This window comes from Abramis brama (genome assembly GCF_963993115.1).
Source record: "Abramis brama genome assembly, chromosome: 3".
Classification (NCBI taxonomy): Eukaryota; Metazoa; Chordata; class Actinopteri; order Cypriniformes; family Leuciscidae; genus Abramis; species Abramis brama.
In genome coordinates, this window is record NC_139965.1 from 9446095 (window position 1) to 9466474 (window position 20380).

Consider the following 20380-nt stretch of genomic DNA (forward strand, 5'->3'; position numbering starts at 1 on the left):
ATGGTCTGGATGAACATCACTCTATAAGTTATTGAATAAAAGTTGGCTATCTCCTTATATTGAACATATAACATAATTTCATCTATATAAATTCTATATTAATTAAACACGTAACTGATATTTAATTCTGGAAGCTTGTGGACAGTTAAGTCTTAATAATGTATTTCTTTAGAAGACCATGAGCTGCAACAGTTTTTTGTCTGATAAATATCTGATGCCTTAAACATCTTGAAACAGACTTTCACAAATATATGTTAACTTGAAAACCCCCAAAACCAATAAACAAAATGCAAATTAGAATACATACTTGTTTACATATCACAATGAAACTTTATTTGAATATCATAGAAAATAACATAAAAACGTGTTTGCTCTGGGATTGTTCGCTTTCATTATAACACATGAACTTTGACCTGCGGAAACACTATCATGATGCCATGTGTCAATGATAACACTTATATGACAAACAAATACGCTTCAAGTCACGTAAAACAGCACAGCAAAAGTACAGTAGTTGAACACAGCAACATTAACACGATACACTCATAATAAGGCAGCAGTGGTACAATCAGAAAATGCACTAATCACATTAAAAGTACAATCTTATGGTGCGTTCAAGTCCTCCTGGGAAATTCGTATTTATGAGTTAGGAAGTTACGACGTCAGGTGTGTTTAAATCACTTTGGTCGGAGCAAGATGGCGATGAACCTTTTTTTTTACAAAGATTTTTTTCTCGACTTCTGATTAATAAAGCGATTTATTTTTCTCAATCTGTGAATGTGCTGTAAACTGAATCATTGTAAACTGCCCGGCCAAGAAACAAGTCTCTGGTTGGATTTAAATAGGCAAATGCTTAAAGCCACACCGCGGAACTTTTGCGGGCGCTAGACCTGTAACTTTCACGTCTAGCGCCCCTAGAGGCCACAAGCGCCGCAGCACTGTCGCAAAAGTCTGCTCCATGAGTATATCAGAGCCTATGGTCACGTGATGGCCGTAAAGCGATACGTTCTCCAGGTCACATGACCTGGCCAACGACGGTCCGTCTTCTCCAAACTTACATAGGCGGTATTTCAAGAGGGCAGCCCCGCTCGGAGCATTAATAGTGTCAAACGCTGTATATTGGCCTGAGGAATCATTTAAAATAACTCGTATGCGTCAACTCTTTAGGTCACAAAGTCCGCGGTGTGGCTTTAAGAGAAATTGATGCACCTCTTGATGCAAATACATGTTGTGATGTTATTTCCATTCAGATGGGCATCGAATTTTGTTCAAGATCTGGTAGTGACAATGCAAGAGTCCAGCACATTCAGTGAATTTAAGATCTGGACTCATCAATTCATGTGTGAAAATGAATCTTCATCTTCTTTTTTTTTCTCACAATTTAAGCCTGATGAATCCTGACACTGTCATCCTGGAATATGGCCATGATGTGTCTGGTTGTTTAAGAAACAAAAAGCTACAAACTCCATCAATTAGGGTTAGAAGAACTGTACACACATATATAACATAATAATCACAGCAATACTGATCCAATCACAGACTCTTCAGCATTTGCCCGTTTAGATCCAAACAGTGACTATTTTGGCCGGGCAGTGTATATTATATCGTAATTGTTATTTTGGACAGACTTAGCTAGTTTTAGTGTAAAGGGGGAAACAAGTACTTAATTTCAACAAATCTACTATCAATAAACACACTGCATTCATTGCATATTGTCTTACTGAAACGCCCCAAACTCGTAAACTCTGTGATAATACTGAAGAAAATACTGAATTTCCTTAGTAGTAAATACTAAAATAACACTGTTTCCAACTCGTAATTACAACTGTGTCGTGGCGCTTATATGCGTTATATATATTTATATGCGCAACTCGTAAATACGATCTTTCTGACATGAATTTTAATTCTGAAGTGAACTAATCCTTTAATAAAAAATGAGTATCAGGTGTGTGTTTTTTTTTTTTTTTTTTTTTTTTTTTTATCTATGAAAAAGTAATTAATTTAAACAAATTTACCTTCAGTAAACACACTGCATCCATTGCATATTTTTTTACTGAAACGGCCCCGACTCTTAAACTCAACTCATGCTCAAAGAAAATACCGGATTTCATTAGTCTATCAATTTTCCTTCATATACTAAAATAACAGTTTCCCACTCGTAATTACGACTTCGCCGTGGCGTTTATATGCATTTAACTCATAAAAACGATCTTTCCGACATGACTTGAACGCGCCATTATTCACCGTTTCCTCCTGCTTCTGAACTCACTGAAACACTGTATTTAAAATCTTTGGCTTTCAAAGCTCAATGTCCAGGAAAAGCTGATTGTTTGATCTCTCTTACGCCGTGACGAACACCAGCCGGGCAGAATACGCCAGATCCGCCAGATAAATCAGGAAGTTGAGCGCGGTGAGAACGGCCACGGCGACCAATTTATCCCACGGGCACAAACCGTGATAGTTTCGGCATATGTCCGGTCGCCTCGAGCTTCCCAAATAACGGCTGTCAAACTTGAAGACCGGCCAAATGATAGTGGCGGTGAGGTACATGAGAACCGCCAGAAGAGCGTAGGCGGAGAGGAAGCGTGCGAACGGGAACGGAAGGCACCCGGTGCATTCGCCGATGCACAACACCACGATGGCTGCCGAGATCACGAAACAGATGCAGTACACGGCCATGCACCACTTCACAGCGGCGTGACTGTCGTAAGAGACCGGGTCGCTGACGAACACAAATATGACGCAGGCCACAAAAGTCTCGCAAACCTTCAGGAGACCCGGAACCGTCGCCATGTAACCGGCGACTTCTCCCGGCCGCGCCCGTGCCATACACACCTCCACGAAGTAAGCGGCGGTGGCCAGGCAGGAGAACACAGTGGCGACGATTCTGTGATCCCGAACCTCGCCTGGATACGTGTAGCCCTTCAGAAAGTAGAGCGGGAAGATGATGGACGCGGACAGGCACAGAAGCGCGGCGTAGCAGGCGAACGTAATGGGGAAGTTGTTCCAGGACACGGGGGCGCGAGACTGCAGACCCAGGATCTCCACCAGGAGAACCAGCAGGGTTCCTGCGAAGCTGAAAGCCCAGCAGAACACGCTCCAGTCGGCCGTCCCGCCGTTGAGCCCCCCTCCATGGGACGCCACGCTGAACGCCACACAAGTGAACACTAGAGCCGCCAAACGCGCCCACATCAAACGGGACGGCTTCAAGACCACCAAAGGCATGATGAAGGTGATTCTGGTGACTCTGCAAAGGACAAAAAGAGAGACAGATGGACCATCTGAATCAACAGAGCATGCTATAGACCCCTTTTCAGTTAGTAAACATGGTGATGTTTTTTTGTGGGCGGAGCTTAGGTGGAGGCAGAACGATCCCTCTGGACGCTTCACTAACGCTAGTTTGCAAGTTTTGTTAGCTTGTTTTTTAACAATGACTGGAAAAAATCTGATTTTATCTTAATGTGCAAGGTCACTCACTGTCCAGGACCGCGATTGTTATTGGCTAAAGTTAATTTTAACGGACGGAACCAGATTGGCCGACCCGTACGCGCTCAGTCAATGGATGGACGATCTGACAGGATTAACGTTAACGCTACCTCCGGTTGAGTGGCCTGACTTCTACACCTACCTGATAGAGAAACTGAGGGCATATAAATCTTTAGATGCCTATAACTATGTGCTGAATGGTCATGTAAAGACTTGCGTGGTACGATCCGCAGTCCAGCACCAAGAAGACGACAATGTAAAGAGTGACATTACGGTGCAATTTTAATGATGTGAATATTTTCTAGAAATAAAAATTCCAGATACAGCATACTCATTTTTCATTGATTCTTTCACCCAACAACACAACAAGATGACATTTAATAATAATAATAATAATTTAAGTTCCTTATTATGTAGCCGAATCTGTGCTGGTTTGTATTGGCCGCCTCCAGTTTTCCCTTTGTTTTGCCTCCAGCTAGCGCTGTGACGTAACTGTGACGTCGGCTCGAAATTGGTCTATTGGCTGACAGATTTGACAAGCTCTAATCGCTGATCATGCTTTAGGCTTTGTCCACACATCTTTTTCTCTCCGTTTTGGCCTTCCGTTAACACCGAGACGGCATTTTTATTAATGAAAACTAAGCTTTTTGATAACGCTCTCCAAAGTGGATAAATTTGAAAATGCTGTTTTCGCGTTGTTGTGTGGACCGTCAAAACAGAGGCATTTAAAAACGATGACGCAAGTTTAGTCATGTGACGCATATTGAACCCATAGATATTCATGTTTATACCGCTATAGTGCCTGTTATGTGCTGTTCACTTTCACACAGTTGGTAAAATATGTTACTCTGCACACTCTTCATATCACAGTCCTGCACAGAAAAAAAGACCACCAAAGGCATGATGTGTCAAATGAAGGTGCTTCTGGTGACTCTGCAAAGGACAAAAAGAGAGACAGATGGACCATCTGAATCAACAAAGCATGCTTTTGGCTGACAGATTTGACATGCTCCATGTTACTGCCTGGTTGTGTAAACATGTGGACCATTTGGGAAGTTCAACACTTTTAAGGGGAGCTTGTGTGGCCTGTTTACTTCACTGCATAGAGACAGAGCGCATTTAGGCCACGCCCACACTGGGGGAGGGGGGGGGGGGCAACCCAACTGTCTCCATTGACTTTGTATTGCGTGAAGCTGCCTCCTTGTCATTTCTGACTCATAACAAAAAACAAAACAATGCCTAAAAGCTGCTTTGTGACAAGGTGTACAGCAAACAAGCTAAAACCCCCAGAACTAGGCCTAAGTTGTCGACCCCAAAAAACGAGCGTTTAAGGACACAGAAGTGGATACAGGGAATTGAGACTGAGTGCAACATGTCAAATTACAGGATAGCTTAGCTTACAGAAATATAGGGCTAATATATAAACTGACATTTGACTTACAGTGAGAAAATGTTTACTGCACACAGTGTATTTTTAGTGCATACCCACAATTTATCCATTCTTCCAGCTGATGCTTCACGTCTTATTGCCTGCATCTACTTTTGTGTCCTTAAACACTTGTTTTTTGGGGGCCGACAGCTTATAAAAACTTGGGTTTAATACATTAATATGTTTTAGTTTTATTAATATGCTTCAGTTTAAGACCGAATGCACGGAGCAAATAAACTTAAAAACATCGGGTTTCTTTCTCAACTGTTCATTCATGACATAACCGAGATAATACTTGCCGAGACGAGTATTTTGACATAATTATGCGTGTATGTGTCCGTTCAAGGGCAAGGAAACGCGAAAGAGTAGCTCAGATAACGCGCAAGTCTCTTAAAATTGTTTGAATGTGTAAATTGGCAAGACAAAACACACCTAAATTATGCATTTTCACTCTATGATGGTTAAACTTAGCAGTTAATCCTCGAATCACATGTGTGCCGAACTGTGGGACCTGATCCGTACGAATCAACCGCGATTAATAATATCACAGCTCAGCGAGGGCTGTTGAGCTCATTAAAGCTGCACTTTCCTCCTAATCTAACCTTTTCTCCTCCATATGGCTTTAAAAATACAGCTTTCTGTGCAGAATTCAAATGGGTCTAATACGTTTTGTGTTTTAATTACACTGTCTGAATCATTCCCTATCCCCTATATAGTGCACTTTGTGCCATTCACCATGTAGAATATAGTAAATATGTGAACAAGTGACCGAGCGCAGCTTATAATGTAAGGGACGGGGCTTCCGATTCTAGAGAGAATCTTATTTGATTAGACAGAAAATCTGATGAGAAGCTGAAGTGCAGAGTGATGCAATCAAAACCATCGAGCCATATTGGCGGAAGTGAGAGACTAAGTTTTAAATGTGAATTTTGTCATTGTTTTGGATCAAAACCATCTTATAGATAGGCTAACCGTAAGACTAACATTCATACTAAAAGCCAAAAAAAAAAATGTAATTTTGATTTCATGGAGACTTTAACAGAAGAGGAAATAAATTGTGCAAATGTCCAACCTGCTCTTTTACACACAATGACAGTGAGTGTGTAAGATGCATTGTACAAGTTGTCTATATGACTTGTGTGCTATGTTACAAATCTTCTAAAGACAAACAACAGCTTTTTAAGATGTTAATGATGTTTTTAATGTTATTTGCTAAACATATTCCCCTCTGCTCCGCCACAGCTCCCAAACCTCAGCTCCCAAACCTCGTCCGCACTAGCACACATTAAACCGTGTTACAACGCCAAGTTCAGCAGATAATAATTCAGATTTACATCTACAAAAGTACAGGCAGGACATTGCTCAAGATCTCCTTCTGTTGAGGAAATGAAGTCATGGGTTTGGAATGATTCATTTTTTGAGTGTTCCTTTAAGAGCTGCAGCTATAGATCTAGTATTTCACCACACTTCACACATCATGGCCAAAATCAAGTAAAGACTTAAACATATATCTAACAAGTTAGCCAACCCCTTATAAGCGGAGGTGACTCAGCTACAGGTCACTTCCGCCACATTTCACTACGCATTTTAGACGCAAGCAGAGACAGCAAACACAAAAATAAATGAAAAATAAAATAGTTTTTAAAGCCGCTGATAATGACTTAAAACCTGTATCAGCCCACATCTCTGATAGTTTACTGATTTACGCAGTGAACGAATGTTTCTTTTCTCTCTCCATCTTTCTAGCGGATGCGGTGAGGGGTGTGGTTGTTGGGTTATGGTTCGGATGAGGTTGAGACCGTAATAGTGAACCAAACGGTTTCGGGGAAAAAACAAACGTTCTGCTTTTAGCGATTTTAGCGACCTCGAAATTCATACTTTTCTCGCTTAGCATACGTAATGCGCTAAAAAAAACGCTTAAAAGTTGAACACGGTTCAAAAAGTACGCAATATACGTTACGCACATATAAACCCAACGCAGTATATTCACAAAAGCGTGTATTTATGTAAATGAGGCACATTCCTCTAGCTGAAATGTACCGTCTACAAAAACACAAATTGAACCCTTAATTACTGATTCTAGACCAATGCAAACGCAAATCCCAACAGAAAAGAAGAAAACAAAACGATATAGACATACCTTGTACTTAAGTTATGTAGAAAGACTTTCCCCCTTTATTCCAGTTTGTATGACAGTGGAGATCGAAACCCTCTCCTGTGACGCTGCCCAGATGTTCTCTTCTCTTTCTTTAACGGGACTCACTTCATTCCTCCACGCCCATTTCTTCCAAATTAGGTAGCAGCTACTGCCTTTCTCTTATCATTTGACCCACGAAGTCTAGACCAGAGAAGGGAATTCTATGCTAAAATTAGATGCATGTTGGTTTTAGCACTTTATTATGTTATATTTTCCTCTTTTTTTTCTGTGTATCTTTTTATTTATTTAATATATTGTATTTAGTATATATTTTAGCATAAATTATATACAGACAAAAAAAAAAAACTATTATTTTTTATTATTTTTTCATACTATTTTGTCTTTTGAGGAAACTCAGTAAATGCTGAGTGGTATTGTCAGCTTTCTCTGCGATGATCGAAACCCGTTACTGAGGTTGGGCGCTACATAATCTTAAGTAAATATGTTTCTGGACAAGATGTTCCAATAATAGATTGTATACAATGATAATGAAAATGAGAAAAAACAAATATCTAACGTTTTATGTTGTTGCGAGTAGACTTACAACAGTTTTAACAGGATTCATTAATTTCGTTGTAGCCTGTCTGTGGTTCATTTTCAGTCTGACAACACACATAGCGCTACATTACGAATGATCACGTGTTCCAAACATTACTGACTTCTCGCGAGTTTACAGAATCTACTGATTTTAACTTGCCTTAGTTTTAGCCTGCGCACAGACCTGCAGTTCCCTGGTGGTCTAGTGGTTAGGATTCGGCGCTCTCACCGCCGCGGCCCGGGTTCGATTCCCGGTCAGGGAATGGTAACTTTTAATGTCTTCATTTACAGGTTACTGAATTTCTTACATAAATGCACGTTTAATTCAGTGTTACATGTCGTATCTTTGAGAAATGTACTATTTCGGAGTGAAAATTCCTTCTACATTTTTTTCCCTTCAGTTAAACCTGCCTTGTTTTTCCAGTAACTCTAGTGACCCGAGGACGGATTTCACGCGCAGTACCAGTATCCAACCGATAGGGGCGAGCGCGAGTCTGTTTGCCTTCCCAGTAGCCAAACATAAACCCAAGGATGAGGGTATTATTCCGGAATGGCGAACGCTCGAACACTGGGATAACACTACATTTAAAGACATGCCGATCACACATCTCTTGGAAACAATGAGAGGATATCAACTTTAAACGTCCATACAGCAAGAGACTGACGCTAAAAGACGTGACCGCACAAGATTCAAGTCGTTACGGAACCCACAATGAATCTCGCTGGCCACAAAACGAGCGTGTGCAAATCGCCAAAATTCGGGGAATAATTGCACCTCATAACGAAAGCGATCCAATGCGTGTTTATCGGCATAAACAGTGCAGAAGATCGCGTCTGGATCGGGTTATTATTGCACAACAACGCGCGCGCTAGCGTTGTGTCGCACGCGCGTGAAGGCCTCGCGCACACTGGAAGCAAACTGGATCGAGCCGAGCAATAAACGCAAGGATATCATATATGTTCGCGCATTGCACATCATTACAGTAGATGTTTATTTGAGTGCATTGGTGCAGGGATTTGACTGTCACCACTGTGATCTTGCTGCTTATGAATTAGTTTAAAATGCACTTTATTTCTCTCCTATCATCACTGTGGGTTGTGTGGTTCTGATAAGCTTCACTTGCACTGCGTTGAGATCATGAGCTTCAAAGACCAGAATAACCTTGTTAAAAAAAACACTGAGAGCCGAAGGACCAAGTGACTGTGAATCATAGTGACCCTTTAAACACTGTAGTCGGAGACACACAATAGCGGATTCTGCTCATCTGGGTTTGAAGACTGCATGGTTGTGTGCAAAGTTGGTGAAATCTGTTAATGTTTTTTTTTTTTTTTTTTTTTTTTTTATTAATGTGACCGTAAAGCAGAATTATGATTCAGTCCTCAGGAATCTGTGTTCGGGTCACCAACTGGAGGCTTCAGAGATAATACAGAAATGTGGCGTATTGATCCTGCATTGTTTTGACACGAGTACTGGAGTTATTTCACAGGTTTTCGAGTGTTTATTAAACGGGACGATGCTGTTGAGGAGGACCACTGTGTTGAACTTTGACCCTTGACGTGACGAAAGGACTACGTTCACCCTAAGGAACGGAGATACAAGGAGAGGAAATACAACTAACACACACTAATGAAATGATCTCAAACTGACATAAAATCACTACACAAACAATCGGACAGACCTCTGACGGTTTGCAGCCATGAGTGTCCGACAACCGACCTCCACGCTGGACAGGTGAGTTTATTATGTTTTTAACGACCTTTTGACCGATTGCGATTGTTTTATGGTAATGTGCTCATTGTTTTACTTCTGCTTTACGAAACAAAAACTAAAAGACGACTATACGATTGGAATAATACCGTTAGCATGTGTGATAGTAATATTTGCGGTCCTGTAATCTGATTGGTCGAGCGGAGTGCTAACATACAGTCAAGCTTATTCACCAAGCTTAATCTTTTTAAATTATTATCTGTGATAACTGACATTCTTATGTCACAAATGAACCCAGCAGTGTGGATATAGCATCACATAAAAGTGTAAAATAAAACAATTTAATATTACCAATAGCATATGAGTTATTATTCCGATGAGTATTAGTAAATTTCAACATTTACTAATACTTTATTTTCGGGTTAAAATTGATCTACCAAAAACGTTTTCCTTAGTCATGCTTAAATGGATGTTCTCAGATCAATAGAAATTAATGGTCCACTCAATACGTACATTTACATGAAAAAATCGGTTTTATTTTGCAAGAAACGGGTGAGTTTATAACTGGTATAACTGACTTTTTTAGTCAGTTATATTTTCTTGCAAAATAAAACCGATTTTCTCATGTAAATGTACGTATTGAGTGGACCATTAATTTCTATTGATCTGAGAACATTCATTTAAGCATGACTAAGGAAAACGTTTTTGGTAGATCAATTTTAACCCGAAAATAAAGTATTAGTAAATGTTGAAATTAACATTAACAAAGATTGATAAATGTTGTATAAGTGCAGTTCATTATTAGTTCATGCTAACTAATGTAGTTAACTAATGAACCTTATTGTAAAGTGTTACCAATATTGTAATCCAAAAATCTTACATAGTGTGCCTTTAATATCAGGTTAGTTAATACACTGTGAACTAACAAGAACAAAAAATGAACAGCTGGATTTTTTTTTAATAATTAACTTAGATTAACAAATACAGTAACAAATGTATTGATTATGGCTAGTTCATGTTAGTTAATACATTAACTAATGCACCTTATTGTAAAGTGTTACCAAAATATCCAAAAAACACTAGAACAATGTTATATATTTTGTTGATTTGTGCACTTACATTATCCCAAATGTTTCTGAGAATGTTTAAATACAGAGAAATAAGCATTTTTAACCAGGACACGGGTCGTGTGTGTGCGTCGCCCATACCCACATTACCCTTGATTTCCGGTCTTATTTTGTAGAAACCATAGAAACACCAAAGATGCTTTAATATGTCATGTGTTTTATGGTTTACAGTGAAAATACTGGCTAAATGCACGTTTTTTTTGTGCGCTCTGAAGTTAACATTAAAGTTGCTGCTTCCTTCATATCTCCAGTGTAACACTACAGGCTTTTCCATTCATCTAGTGTGTCTTAGTTTGCCTTGTTGCTATTTTTACCCTCAGTTACAAGCGTTGTGTTTGTTTACTGGTGAATGATGGAGTCGCTCTGTGACAGACGTTTCACTTCATACGATTATGACCACGTCCACACATTGTCTGTGTGTGTGTATCAGTCTTTTGTGCTTCTGTTTTGATGTGTGTCTGTGTCTTGTTCTCTGTCTCAAGCTCTTGATTTCTCTTTCCCATTCACGTGTTTTTCCTGTTCGTCCACTTCCTGTTTGTGTCATGTGACTGCAGGGCAGCCATTAAGAAACACACACACCTGCCCAGGTATGATGAACCAAAGTGAAACCGAACACATGCCATCTGTCAGTCATTAACCACAGATTTATGGTGCCAGTTGATATACGCGCTTGAGTAATGTTCACTATTTCATTGTCTCAAGACATGTTAATTGAGCCGTCAATCACACACACACACGACTCTTTCACTGTGTGCTTATTTAGGAGGAGTTTCATGGGCTGTAAACTCTAGCATTCACAGATTTCACACGTCGTTCACTTTCTCACTCAGATTTGCTGTCTGTCTCATGTTGTGTACTTGCTCTTTCTTTGCGTTTCTCTCTTTCTCTTCTGTAACACCTTCATTTTCTCTTTCATGCGTCCTTTAAGTCCTTTTGCTGCTTGGTGAGTTTTCTGATTTTATTTTAATGTTCTGTTATAATTAGTGGCAGACCAGGATTAATATCCCTGTCAATGAATGACGCATGTTTTGTTTTTAAATGCTTGATTTTTTTTTTTTTTTTTTATATATTTTTAGTTATTACACCCCTTTTTTATATAATATATTCTCTCAAGACATCGATGTTTGCATTGCACATTGAAAACACAGTATCGGTTAACCACTGTTTGTAACGCCAGTACTGGTGTGAAACTTAGAAATATGTGCAAGGTCCTTTCACTTTTGGTTAGGTGTCATTAAAACCACCAACTTTCAGTTTTATTTTGCATTGTGCATCTATAACGTCCAATGAACTTCCTTCCTTGCTTCGGATGTCCTTGCTTTTGTCTAGTTCTCCCTGGAGCTCTAGTTATTCTTCCCGTCACGCTTGTATTCATTTTGGCATCTCATTGTTCCTCTGTTTTAGGTTGAGCAGTTTGACACTAGGAGACTCGGAGCGCAGGTCTCCTCCTGGCCAGCAGAGGGAGACACTGTCCGATCTCTCCTCAGACAACACAGGTAATGCTAGACAAACATATACATATGTAAAAGTCAGGAATCATTATATGACATGACTTTATTCATGAAAGTAATGACATTTGTTTCACAGGGACGGGTTTAGTCCAAAGATGTGTGGTTGTGCAGAGGGACAATCTGGGGTTTGGCTTCACCGTGTGTGGCGAGAGAATCAAACTAGTGCAAAATGTTCGGCCAGGTAACGCACACACTCACTTAAACTAACCTTTGAAAGTTTGCAGTAAGAATTATTTTATTTTATTTTTTTTTTTTAAATGAATGCTCTGATTGGTCAGATGACCCAGTCTGTTGTGATTGGTCTACTCTGCTCTGATTGGTCAGATGACCCAGTCTGTTGTGATTGGTCTACTCTGCTCTGATTGGTCAGATGGCCCAGTCTGTTGTGATTGGTCTGCTCTGCTCTGATTGGTCAGATGGCCCAGTCTGTTGTGATTGGTCTGCTCTGCTCTGATTGGTCAGATGGCCCAGTCTGTTGTGATTGGTCTACTCTGCTCTGATTGGTCAGATGACCCAGTCTGTTGTGATTGGTCTACTCTGCTCTGATTGGTCAGATGACCCAGTCTGTTGTGATTGGTCTACTCTGCTCTGATTGGTCAGATGACCCAGTCTGTTGTGATTGGTCTACTCTGCTCTGATTGGTCAGATGACCCAGTCTGTTGTGATTGGTCTACTCTGCTCTGATTGGTCAGATGGCCCAGTCTGTTGTGATTGGTCTACTCTGCTCTGATTGGTCAGATGGCCCAGTCTGTTGTGATTGGTCTACTCTGCTCTGATTGGTCAGATGACCCAGTCTGTTGTGATTGGTCTACTCTGCTCTGATTGGTCAGATGGCCCAGTCTGTTGTGATTGGTCTACTCTGCTCTGATTGGTCAGATGGCCCAGTCTGTTGTGATTGGTCTACTCTGCTCTGATTGGTCAGATGGCCCAGTCTGTTGTGATTGGTCTACTCTGCTCTGATTGGTCAGATGGCCCAGTCTGTTGTGATTGGTCTACTCTGCACTGATTGGTCAGATGGAGTAATGATGCTGAAAATTCAGCTTTAATCACAGGAATTCATTACATTTTAAAATACATTACACAAGATAAGTTAAATTAAATTATAATATTATCTCACTGTTTTTACTGGATTTTTCCCCCCAAATAATTTCAGCCTTGGTGAGCACAAGACACAAGTCAAATCTCACTGACCTCAAACTTTTGAACAGTGATGTATGTTGATCCACCCAGTCAGATAATGACAGTCAAACCTGCTTCCTTTGGCCTCTCAGGTGGAGCAGCGGTCAAAGCTGGAGTTCAGGAAGGAGACCGGATCATTAAGGTATTCCAGCTACAGCACGCTTTGACATTGTGAATCATTAGTGATACTAATTTAATTAATAACTAACTTCATATTTGTCCTGTCTGTTTGCTTTTCAGGTCAATGGTTCGGTGGTTTCGTCCATGTCTCATCAGGAAGTAGTAAAGATGATCAAATGTGAGTCTCGTGGTCGATCATCTTGTTTTTGAAGGTTTCAAGCGTTTCGTGTCTGATGTGTGTTCTCTTCTTCTGATAGCTGGGACGTATGTGGCGTTGACTCTTCAGGGCCCGCCTCCTTTAGTCGGGTCTGTCCCGCTTCAGCCCCTCCCCACTGACCTCTTGCCCAATCACAGGACAGCACTGGGTGGGGAAGCCCCGCCTCCTCCACTAACTCCTCCCACAGGAAGCAGTACCCCAACTCAGAGAATCACAGGACCCAAACCATTACAGGTGCATCATGGCTTTAAGAGTTTTGAAAGGCTAGAACATATAGACGTAGATGTGGAATAATCGAACAGGGGTGTGTTTCCCGAAAGCATCGTTAGCCAACTGTGGTCGCAAGTTCTGTCGTTATCAGCAGTTAAACGAGTCGGTGTTTCCCGAAACCATCGTTCTAACGAAAATTCGCAAACAGCATCGCAGAGTTGTGTGTTTGGAGCGACAGATCTCGACCTGTGGTTAGAAGCAGAGTTTCTTGTTTGACTCAATAAATCCTGATCTTGAGCAAAATAAGCAATCTGACATTCAGTGTAATCTGGGTCTTTTATTTAGTCTTTTAGTTTGTCGAGATTTAAAGTGTAGTTTTTGACGAGTGCGCATGTGCGAACGTGCTTTAGTGTGTAAGAACGAGTCTATGATTGAATCTGGAAATAAAGCAAAATAACTGAGAATGAGAATGTTTTTTAGAAAAAGTACTCGGATGTCATGACTGTAATTTTATAACAAAACATCTAGCATTAATTCGATCTCAAACAGATTAATTAACAGTAGTTATTTCTCCAACACCTGCGTGACATCATTAACCAACGTGGTTGAACAACGAATTTACGACAATGTGGTTTCGGGAAACAGTCGTGACTAGCTAGATGATTTCTTCAACGATGCACTATACTATGGCAGTGAAGCAGCGAGTTACGGCGCTGTACGGGAAACACACCCCTGATTAGCAGAAATAATAGATATAAAAATGGAATTTACATGGAATATAAATAATATTGCACATTTTAGATGGATAAATCAAAAGTAGGGCTGTACACTTAGTGTAGGGCTTTAGTGTCTCTGAAGAAGATTAAAATGTACATAGACAAGTCTGCATGTTCTGCGTGTCTCTCTCTGAATAGAGATCGTCACTTTAATGTTGTTCTCCGTCATTCTCAGGACCCCGAGGTGAAGAAACACGCCACAGAAATCCTCAGGAAGATGTTGGAGCAGGAGGAGGCAGAGCTACAGGTATGAGTTCAGTGTTCCTCTAGTGTGTGTGTGTGTGTGTGTGTGTTATGTCACGTCAAATTTAAACCCATCATTAACGAGATTCGCTGTGCAGAACCTCCTGGAGGAACAGTCTCGAAACCCCTCCCCTTCACTAGAGGAGCGAATAGAAAGTGCCAAACGAAGAGCCAATCAAGTCAGAGTGAAGATCCAGCAGGATGTGGTGAGATTTGGTCATTACTCTTCTATCATTATTCTATCCTTACTCTTCTATCAAGCAAATCTGATAGCTTTCAATTACACTGTAATTTTGAATGTCTATAATTAATGTTTTTAGAATGTCTTTACATTCATTTGAATATTAACTGTGAAATGTTTACATTATAAAATATATAAAAAAACTGAAACGTAAGTGTTTTTAATCGCGATTAATCACAGAAAAATTATTAATCTAGTAGATTATTTTTAATCGATTGACAGCAATACTCAAAATATTAGAATATGTCCTATGATCAATAAAAAAAGCATTTATAATACAGTAATGTTAATTTATGCTCTTAATACTTGGTTGAGGCTCCTTTAGCACGAATTACTGGATCTTCTCTCTTACAGCTCATTAATATTAGAATATGTCCTAATATCAATACAAAATAAATTATTTACAACACAGAAATGTTCATTTATGCACTTAAGACTTGATCCAGGCTCGTTTAGCACGAATCACTGCATTAATGCGGCGATCTTCTCTTCCAGGATGGCACTCGATCTGACGCTGTTGCTAACTATCTCACAGCTGGAGAAGGTCAGAGTTCAGCATGTTAATATTGAAGAGCTCATTTGATTCGTTCTCGTTATTAACGTTGTCTTTCCTGTTTTCGAGCAGGTCGGTTATCGATAGACTCCAGTGAAGGAGACGTCGAGGTGAGTTTCATTCGCTTCTTTCATTATCCTCAGAAGCAAACGTCCCCTATCCTTCGATCCTTGGATCCGCCCAACCGTTTGTTTCCCGTTCCCCTGTTCCCCTGTTTAGGCGAGTGAGAGCCCCTTCTCTTCCCCCTCCACCTTCCTCAGGAACCCCCTGCTCCGCCGGCAGGGGTCCGACACACACCCCTCCGACCCGGTGAGACACACACTTGTTTCCCGTAGAGCGATTGGTGTCGAGTCTTGAGTCTGATCATCTTGTGTCTCTTCAGGGAGGAAAGACGCAGATCATTGGACCAGAGGAAGAAGAAGAGGAGGATGATGGGTATTCGATCAATGAGGTGAGAGAGTCGACACTGCATACTTCACGGGGTTTCTCAAATTGGGGTTCGTGAGTTGATGAAAAGGAAGTTATTACGGCGAGAAACATTGTTTTTTTTTCACGCACTGCTCAATTTTGAGATTTGCTTTTCATAACATGTCGCTTCTAGGGTTGGGAATCGAAAATCGATTGAATGCATATTTTATTTATAAAGTGCAGTGCTATTTTACAGTTGATTTACAGTTTCTGAACCTGAATACCTGAAAACCTTAAAACACGGTTTATTTCAATCGTATCTTTGTTCAGTTGCATCTATTTTTTGCTATTGCTATTTTTTGGGGTTCTTTTTTAATTACTGAGTGTTTACTTGTCTTTAATAATGCTTGAAATTTATATTAGTTAGGCTAGTAGTTTTTCTATAGTATTTTTAAACCGCAGGCAAAGTGTTCTTTAGCCTGTTGATTTTTGTTCAGGATATTCTGCTATTTCTTAATTGAAATAAAGCTGAAATAAGTTAAATATTATATATAAAAAATGTAAGGATGAGAAATGTTGCTAATTTGAAGTGCTAAAATGACCAAAATTAAAATAAAAAATATATATAAAAACAATAAACTAATAAAAGCATGTAACAAAATTACCAAAACGTAAACAAACTTAAAACAAACTTAAAGGAGACATATCATGCTTTTAAATCGTTCCTTTTTACATATAAATCATACATTTGTAGTCTATATAAAGCGGAACTGCAATGCTTGGGTCTGAATTCCTCATTATTATAGCTCCACAGGACCCTTTTCTACCCCTTTTCTGATGTGCGTCTGAGAGCAACTCGTTTTGGTGCGGTCTCTTTAAATACAATTGAGACACTTCATACCCCGCCCACACTCAGTTCAACTCCACCCCGTTCGGCCATTTTTGTAGTCTGATAGCAGAGATACGATTATCTAGCAGCACAGAAACGTTTTATTCACACATTATTAACAAAATGTCAACAACGGAAGACTTGTCCAGCCAGCCTTACATGTCCGAGCCAGAGTCGGAGCCGGAGCGAGATGAAAATGAAGACGACGAACCTGCAGAACAACGTCTTCATATGGATGTATCGCAATGGTGTGTTACTGTATTTACACATGAAACTTTGGTCTTCCGATCTTTTACCACCGTGTCGATTTATTTTGATTAATATGTGCGAGGGAGAGAGAGCAAGACAGCGTCTAGTTTGGAGACGGTGATGTCTTGTTTACACTTTCGCCTGGCTCTGAAGAGAGAGAGTGAGCGCGCGCGCGACCGGGTCTCTCTCTCTGCTCGTTCTTTCAGTTAAACATGCGTCCTGTCACGCGCCGCAGTTCATCTACATTAGACGGTGTAATGAAGCGTGTGGGTTACTACATCCAACAACCGAACATTTTAACTTACCCTCTCGTAACTTCTGCATCCTTTAGCTTGGACTACAAAATTGCAGCGAGAAATAAAAATGGCGGATTGCTGGAAGTGTTGAGCCGGGAGTCGGTGTCCTTATTTGGCAGTTCCGCTGCAAATACTGTGACGTAATAGTTCAAAAAACGTCATAGAGAACAGAAAAATCGGAACAGGTTGAAAAATATGACCAAAACAGAATATAAAGATATCAACGAAGCACCTGAAGAGAATAATTTCAACTTTTCTGTACTTCTAAACACTCCAAATATACAACAAAATGCATTTAAGGGCTAAAAAAGTGGATTTAGCATGATATGTCCCCTTTAAATGAAAGCCAATTCAAAATATTAATAAATAATAATAATAATAATAAACTTTATTTTCTCTAGCGCCTTTAGAAGTTAAATCTAAAAGCGCTTCACAAAATAAGAAAAAATAAAACATAAATACAACAATATAAAAGAAAAGCATTCATAAAAGAGAAGTACATTCAAAGTATACAATACAAATATAAAATGTTATAAATTGTCGTCACTTCAAATTAGCAACATTTCTCATTTAAGTGTTTAAAGTTAAAACAATTTTATTTATTTAAGCTTTATTTCAATTAATGAGCAGTTTTTTTTTTTTTTTACTAGTTTTAGTTTTTAAAATTACATCTTATAATACTGTTTTGCCACACTGGGATTGTAATTCACATGTTTCCAGTGAGATTAATCTTGAACTCTCTCCCGTTGTAAGATGGACGGGCCGTTTCAGGACATCGAGCTGCTGAAGAGTCGTCCGGCACACATGACGGTGTTCATGAGATATGTGTTCGGTCAACTCCTGGACCCCAACCCGCTGGTCAGTGCTGCTTCAGGAGCTTTACATGAGCCGTATGAATAAACCATCAGTCCTCACGTGTGTGTGTGTGTGTGTGTGTGTGTAGCTGTTCTACCTGTGTGTGGAGGCGTACCTGGGCTCCAGCCCGAAAGACGCGCGTTCTCTCGCCCCTCAGATCTGCTCACACTTCCTGGACCACGACGCCGTGAGTGTCCGGTCACACACATGATCCAGCCGACTCAGATCTGATTATTAACTGTCCATTTCTGATGCTTTTTCACAGCCTCTGAAGATTAAAGTCCGTGAGGAGTTTCTGACTGATATAGGTGAGATTCAGTGCTGTTTTCAGAAGGGATGAGTCACGATTTTCCAATATTCGATTAGTTGATTTAATTATAGAATATCGAATTGGTTGTGCGATTATTATCAAAAAAAAAAAAAATCCCCATGTTTTCGGTGCTGATGCGGTTCATGTAATCAGAGGGTGACGCTGCCAATAAGCTGTCACAAAGAACCGGCAAAAGTAATGATTATGAATGTGTCAAATATAGCAAGGACACATTTTAATTGTTTATTAATAAACTAGTGTTTTCTGTGTCAGTGTCGGCTGCAAAGATGAAGTTGACGATGCTGACTCACGATCTATAGAGAGAAATGCAAATTTCATACGGCTTACATAAGCAGAGAGTTGCCCACTTCTTTTTGCTTTGAATTGTTATGTTTAAAAGTAGACATTTCAAGCTTTCTTTATATATATTTCTCATGCCTGTGAAGTAGCCTATACGCTGAGTTTCGGTTCATTTATGAGACGCGCTCCAGTTCACGAGCAATGCAAGTGATCATGCCGGCGCCTCCATGTCCTGATTATATTCTGCTGTATTTGCTTCTTATTTATTAAATCCAGGCAATTGGTTGATGAAACACTGATTAAAATTAAGATACAATTCATACAAAACGAAAATTAACTTTAAAGAAAGGTTTTCTACAAAACAAAACTTAATGAAATGGTCAAAATCATGCCTGACCCACTCCATGTGTCTCCCGATATACTGCGCATCTAATGATCCTATCTTACTCATGCTGTTCACTTCTCACACAATCAACATAGATGAAATTAAAAATTAACATTATATTATTTAAATAAATGTTACTATTATTTATATTACATAATAGTATTGTTATTATTACACATAAATGTGTTTTCTTTAATGACTACAACCCGTATAGACAGTACAGAGACATGTAATGTCGGAGTGGGATTTGAGCGAACGCCGTTTTACCGGTGAGCAATTATAATCGAAAAATTCCCAGCGATCATCGAATATTATTTTTGCTTGAAATGCCCATCCCTAGTTTTCCGAGCTCTTGAACAGAAAGCGATGGCAGTGATGATGATGATGGAGGTGTGTGTGTGTGTGTGTAGAGAATCGTCTCCACGCGCAGGAGGACATCCGAGGGCCGCTCTCTGAGCTCCAGCAGCAGGTGCTTCCAGACATCCAGGACCAGCTTCAGGACTACAGGTGTGTGTGTGTGGGACTTTCACATCCAGTTTCACTTTATTTCGCCAGTCTGGAAGGCGTGCTGTCTAACACTAACCAATCAGACCTCAGGAACCGCCCCAAACACCGCAATAACCAATCAGACCTCAGGAACCGCCCCAAACGCTGCAATAACCAATCAGGGGTGTGTTTCCCGTACAGCGCCGTAACTCGCTGCTTCACTGCCATAGTATAGTGCATCATTGAAGAAATCAACTAGCTAGTCACGGCTGTTTCCCGAAACCACACTGTCGTAAATTGGTCGTTCAACCACGTTGGTTAATGATGTCACGCAGGTGTTGGAGTAATAACTACTGTTAATGAATCTGTTTGAGATCTAATTAACGCTAGATGTTTTGCTATATTACAGACATGAGGACTATTTCTCATTTTTCTCAGTTATTTTGCTTTATTTCCAGATTCAGTCATCGGCTCGTTCTTACACACTAAAGCTCGTTCACACACGCGCACTCTTCAAAAACTACACTTTAAATCTCTTGACAAACTAAAAGGCGTAAATGACATTTGTATGTATTCTTAATTAAAGACTCAGATTGCTTATTTTGCTCAAGATCAGGATTTATTGAGTCCACATGTCATGCAAACTAGAGACTCTTCTTCTAACCACA

At 40.0% G+C, this 20380-nt stretch overlaps 2 protein-coding genes across 8 annotated transcripts in view; one reads left to right on the forward strand and one right to left on the reverse strand.

Annotated features, from left to right (window-relative positions):
• Positions 1–307: 307 nt before the first annotated feature.
• On the reverse strand, positions 308–7719 carry myadma (myeloid associated differentiation marker a). Of its 2 annotated transcripts, none has more exons than XM_084108271.1 (3): positions 7657–7719; positions 7056–7278; positions 308–3247 (listed from the first exon to the last, which is right to left on the reverse strand). In XM_084108271.1, the coding sequence occupies exon 3, from the start codon at positions 3223–3225 to the stop codon at positions 2341–2343; it is 885 nt and encodes a 294-aa protein (XP_083964397.1). In that variant the 5' UTR covers positions 3226–3247; positions 7056–7278; positions 7657–7719; the 3' UTR covers positions 308–2340. The 2 variants fall into 2 exon arrangements, with proteins under 2 accessions (XP_083964397.1, XP_083964398.1); XM_084108272.1 differs by having other exon boundaries at positions 7056–7253; positions 7657–7717.
• A 414-nt stretch (positions 7720–8133) lies between these two features.
• arhgef11 (Rho guanine nucleotide exchange factor (GEF) 11) overlaps positions 8134–20380 on the forward strand; it is a 39110-nt gene continuing 26863 nt past the window's right edge. For 3 of the 6 annotated variants that reach the window (XM_084108132.1, XM_084108134.1, XM_084108135.1), the window contains exons 1-16: positions 8134–9381; positions 11889–11980; positions 12072–12176; positions 13267–13316; positions 13415–13472; positions 13552–13745; positions 14673–14744; positions 14839–14946; positions 15477–15525; positions 15607–15644; positions 15754–15843; positions 15917–15985; positions 18130–18234; positions 18320–18418; positions 18497–18539; positions 19637–19733. In XM_084108132.1, the coding sequence (XP_083964258.1) occupies positions 9347–9381; positions 11889–11980; positions 12072–12176; positions 13267–13316; positions 13415–13472; positions 13552–13745; positions 14673–14744; positions 14839–14946; positions 15477–15525; positions 15607–15644; positions 15754–15843; positions 15917–15985; positions 18130–18234; positions 18320–18418; positions 18497–18539; positions 19637–19733 (1304 nt within the window). In that variant the 5' untranslated portion in view covers positions 8134–9346. Of the gene's footprint in view, positions 9382–11038; positions 11072–11412; positions 11428–11888; positions 11981–12071; positions 12177–13266; positions 13317–13414; positions 13473–13551; positions 13746–14672; positions 14745–14838; positions 14947–15476; positions 15526–15606; positions 15645–15753; positions 15844–15916; positions 15986–18129; positions 18235–18319; positions 18419–18496; positions 18540–19636; positions 19734–20380 lie in introns of all 6 variants that reach the window. The other 3 variants (XM_084108130.1, XM_084108133.1, XM_084108131.1) reach the window with 3 other exon arrangements.